The 4,787-nt window shown below is 40.3% G+C and overlaps 1 protein-coding gene across 10 annotated transcripts in view; it reads right to left on the reverse strand.

Moving 5' to 3' along the window:
- Window positions 1-4,515, reverse strand: part of XDH (xanthine dehydrogenase) — an 86,202-nt gene extending 81,687 nt beyond the window's left edge. For 4 of the 10 annotated variants that reach the window (XM_025216088.1, XM_025216069.1, XM_025216106.1 and 1 more), the window contains exon 1: window positions 3,272-3,539. In XM_025216088.1, coding sequence (XP_025071873.1) covers window positions 3,272-3,325 — 54 coding nt within the window. In that variant the 5' untranslated portion in view covers window positions 3,326-3,539. Of the gene's footprint in view, window positions 1-3,271; window positions 3,541-4,167; window positions 4,273-4,373 lie in introns of those variants that run through there. The other 6 variants (XR_003096347.1, XR_003096346.1, XM_025216115.1 and 3 more) reach the window with 3 other exon arrangements.
- Window positions 4,516-4,787: the final 272 nt, after the last annotated feature.

The following is a 4,787-nucleotide window of genomic DNA, read 5'->3' on the forward strand; positions in this document are numbered from 1 at the left end:
ATCTTGCTGGGATCCTATGACCCCAGCTGACTTCCTGCCCTTTGGGCAGGGGGCTGGACTCGATGATCTTCCGAGGTCCCTTCCAGCCCTAATGTCTATGAAAACTATGAAAAATGGGCCTTTAAAAAAAAAAAAAAAAGTGCTTTGAACAGCTTACCCTGGAGGTAATAAATTCTCCATCACTTACAATCTTTAAAACAAGCTTGCATGTCTTCTTGAAAACTGTGGTCCAGTTCAATCATCAGTCATTGCACTAATGGTAGGAATGACTGGGTGAAACTGTAGGTTGTTTCATTTTTGGGAGATCAGAATAACAGATCATAGTTTTCCTTTTGACCAACCTCAGCAAAACCGAGTGAGCAAACTTAAAATAGCCACACAGTATCAGCCAGCCATATGATATAGGAAAGATCTTCTATGCTGTTCTAATGGACTCTGATGATTTATTATTCTGTTCACAAATGGCTCAGAGCTATGATTTTCAGCTCTCGATCCAGACTTCCCCAGAGTTCAAGAGTATTAGACTCTAGGTTCTGGTTCAAGCACATCTACAGCCAAATTTAAGAAAATTCTTATATATGTTCTAATTTGATGCTACCTCTATGCCTGTGATAGAGATGGAAGTACTGTCTCTGTGTGAGTACATACTTTATACCTTTTTCTTCTCATGTCCTGTCTGAGATTGTTGCTGGCTGTGACACTTCTGCTACGGCCATTATAGCTGTTGGAATTCTAGGCTGTAAAGCATCGCAACGCCCATTTTGGACAGCCCTTAATGAGGCATGTGTACTTTATGCCTAATATATGGAGGATAAAATAATTTACATCAAATAGCAGGCGCCAAGCGTACTGCTGCCTAGCACAGACTCATCAAGACCATGAAAATAACTTCATGTGCATATAGCGCTAGCCTTGCCAGCACTAAACAGGTGCTTTAAATAAACAACCCTGAATGTGAAGTATGTGCAGCTGTTACGAAGTACCTTTTCATAATAACATTAAATATTGTGCAAATGCAAAAAAATAAAAGCTACTGCTATGAAAGTTCATATCTTATCATGCCCCTCTTATCATGCACCTTAGCCATGTAATAGAACACTGATTGCTGATTCACAATGTTAAGCTGTCATGAATAGCTACAGAGTAACCTTTCCCATTAACTACAGGACAAGGTATCATGTTCCTTTCGGTAAAACACTGGAACTCCTTTATCCAAGCTCCCAGGAGTGTTTTAGGATGAGTGGACCATAACGACTTTTAAATTACATCTTCCATGCAGGAGGATCCCAGGGAACCTTATAATTGGGCCCATTCATAAGAATTTTTTTAAATAGAATTGGCCCAATCCTTTATTCTGGCTTTTACACTGGGAACCTGCATTTTGTGGGAGTGCAACACAAACCACAACAACATCACATCCAAAAGTAGGTAGGCACCATAATGCCAGGGACATTTGTCAGAGTACACTCATTCTCCTCCTTTTTGTAAGCACAGCCTGTTCCCTTAACAAGGTTGGCCTAGTTCCACAAACCAGCATGGAAGGGGATGAAGCAATCTTTGCAAGCAGGTGGCTCTGTTGGTAGCATAAGCAGTCTCCCGTGGTGGCAGCTGGGAAATGCAAAGGCTGCAAATACCAGTACCATGACTATCCTTTCAGAGATGCACAAGATGACTGAAGGGCTCTTTTGCATCTTTGCCCTGTGCCCACCCACACAGGACTGACTACACTATGGCCTAATGTGAGCAGAGCCTGAGTATAAAAGAATATAATCCTATACAAACTGCCAATGTACAGGTCTGAGGGGAGGGACTGCCAGCCACAACACGTACAGCAACCCCAGGGCACATTCAGAATAGACTACAAGCTCAGGGGCTGGCTGTGTAACATCCCTAGGTTTTCCATGTGCCTAAAACCCCTGCCCTCCTCATAGGCTGGTAATCAGACAGAAGTCTAAACTTTAAGATTCAGCTCACTGTTCAACAAGTTCAAACCAGAGCTCTGACCTCAAATATCTGCAAACTCTGGGAAGGTTTGAATTCAAGTCTAAATTGAAAGCCTGAACCACAAGTTACTTTCCATCTCTGGTTGGGACAGGGACAGCCGATTAATTGGGTTGTGCACTGCAGAGTTCTGGGAACACAGTGAACACTGTCACAGGCTGCAGAAGAGCAGTCAATTCAATTCTGAGCCAAATAAGGATACAGTATATCCAGAGGGGCGAGGGGGAGAATGGCCACTGAATCCAGCTGCTGATTCTCCAGGCAAGATTAGATCTAGTCTTTCCCTGGTTTGCCCTTTCCCTTCCCAGGCAGGGTACAGGGAACCTCCAGTCTCCCTGGGTCTGTGCTCCACCATGGCACACTAAATTTGCACCTCTCTTTCTTAATATGATACTGCCTATGCAACAGCACTGCATCCATCTCAATGGCTAAAAAGGAGGGGGCATAATTTGGCTCATATTAAAGTTGGATACAGCTAAATGCTATAGTGCAACAGAGTGCCAGCCCTGATTTGTTTCAGGGCATTAGAAGATGGAAAGTGCAGTCCTTGTTGCATCAACCAAGGGGATACTGTGAGAAAATGAATTCTACTTGGACACAAAAATCACTCCATTTACCTTTGAAATGCAGCCACTTCTTGGGTGATAATTGGTATTTGATCTGATTTCATTTTTATTTGTATAATACCAGTTACTCAATTTATCTCTAAAGAGAATTCAGCTCCATACATGGAAATGGGGTGAAAGTTTGATTCAAATTCAGCTGGGTATTGAAAACCATAAGGCACAGTCATAATCATCTACTGAATACTTACAGATTTGTGTAGGTATTCAAACTGTTTCAAGCAATGACATGTATTTGTAGTAAATAAGTGGCTATATTTATGGCTTACTATAAAGTAACGAACTAACAATTACCACAGAAATGTACTGAATTGTTATTACAATCATGAAAAAAACTTTGAAAAACAAAAAACTTAAAATAATTTAGTCTGTCTTTCATGTAATTCATATTATTATTTGATTAATGCACCCCTTTTAAAATGTTATAATAAAGTCGTAAAGCATAAATAAATATATAAATAAGCTACAAAGTTGCAAAGCAAAACAATAAATATCCCTCACAACCCTAATTGAAAAGAGTGTTGTTGTGACTGCTTCTATTGTCACTGCTAGTCTGTGGTAAGAAAACTTCAGAGGAAGACAGCATGATAAAATTAGTGATTAATCCACCCACAATCCAGGGGCAAAATGCTGAAATCATCCCTTACCTTTTTACCATTCACAAAGAAGACAAGTTCATCCCCTGTCCCTCCTGAAGCCATGCCAGGTATCTTCCAAAATACAATGTATAGGGACCACAGATACCCCCTCCAAGATCAGCCCCACACACCACGGGACAAGTGAGCACTGTTGACACTAAGACAAGCAATATGAGCCTGACTTAGGAATGTTTAACTTATTTCTACATTAGTGCCCCAGGTTATATAAGAGACATCATGGAAGCATGCCAGCTGCACTTGGTTGGTGCTTCTGCAGCAGTAATGACAAGAAAAGGAGTTGGAAAGAGTAAACAAAGTGACCCGCCCCTTTCATATGCTAAGAGATTAACATGAATCATGATTATACTGGATTCCCATTGAAAAAGACACTGTGAAACTGGATATGTCCAAAGTACAGCACCGCAACAACTGCTGGGAATTCACAGCATTCTACAGGTAGTATTTTTCCAACCATCTATCACTGAGAAGTAACCAAGAACTGTTCTTTCTGGTTTTCTTCCTCTACAACAGCTTATCTTGATGACTATAACTTTGAAAGAGACTTCCCTATCTAAGCACTGAAGACTTCCATTTTAAGACCCCAGATGCATACAGATCAGCTAATAGAGTCACTGTGTGAGACTAATTTATCATTTTTTCCTAACCGTTTGGAATACTTCAGTACTTTCCATCTGAAAGGAGATAACTTAAACAAACAAACATTAATACAGAAAAGGAAATAACTTAAACAAACAAACATTAATACAGATGCACACACACACATTGCACATGCATAAGTAACTTTGGAGAATTAAACTCTTTCACTCCAGTCCAGGTGAGCACTTAAGCAGATGATTGATTTTCAGCACGTAAATCATTCCATGTAAATCAATGAGACTACTCACATGCCTGTGTTGATTTGCTGAATTGCTGAATCATTGCCATCAGTGTCTAATGGGCTCCTCGGGTCCTTGGACTTACTCAATTTGGTGAATTCAGATGTGGTGTATCTTGACAGCCAAGCCCAGAAAAACAATCAATTCTTTGAAGGTTCATTTATCTTCACTTCCTGTGTTTGCCATTCTTTCTGGCTTCTATTACCCAGCCTTACCTTATGTTTGGCTTAAAACTGTTTTCTTGGTAGCTGTCACACAGTTGTCCCACCAAGCCCTGGCATGCTAGTGCTGTTGTAGTTTTGTTTATTGAATCAACATCTTCATTTCTAAACCAGGCAAATTTCCCTCTTAATTCCAACATGACTTCATAATCTAAGGAGACAAAAAAAATCCCTAGTGTAATGGATAGTCTTCTTTCCTCCTGTGTAATTTTTGTAACTTGTTCTTTATTCATTTCTTTTCTCTTATAAGAATCTCTCGGCAACAGTAGTTTGACCAGTGTTATGTGACTTTGACTTTCTTAAAACTCTGGGGAAGAGCCACCTCTAGGTCTGTTTTCCCACAGCTGTTCTGACGGCTCAGGCAATTTAAAAAAATGAAACAGCAAAATCTAAGTAAACTACCACACC

Source organism: Alligator sinensis, unplaced genomic scaffold (genome assembly GCF_000455745.1).
Source record: "Alligator sinensis unplaced genomic scaffold, ASM45574v1 scaffold138_1, whole genome shotgun sequence".
Taxonomy (NCBI): Eukaryota; Metazoa; Chordata; order Crocodylia; family Alligatoridae; genus Alligator; species Alligator sinensis.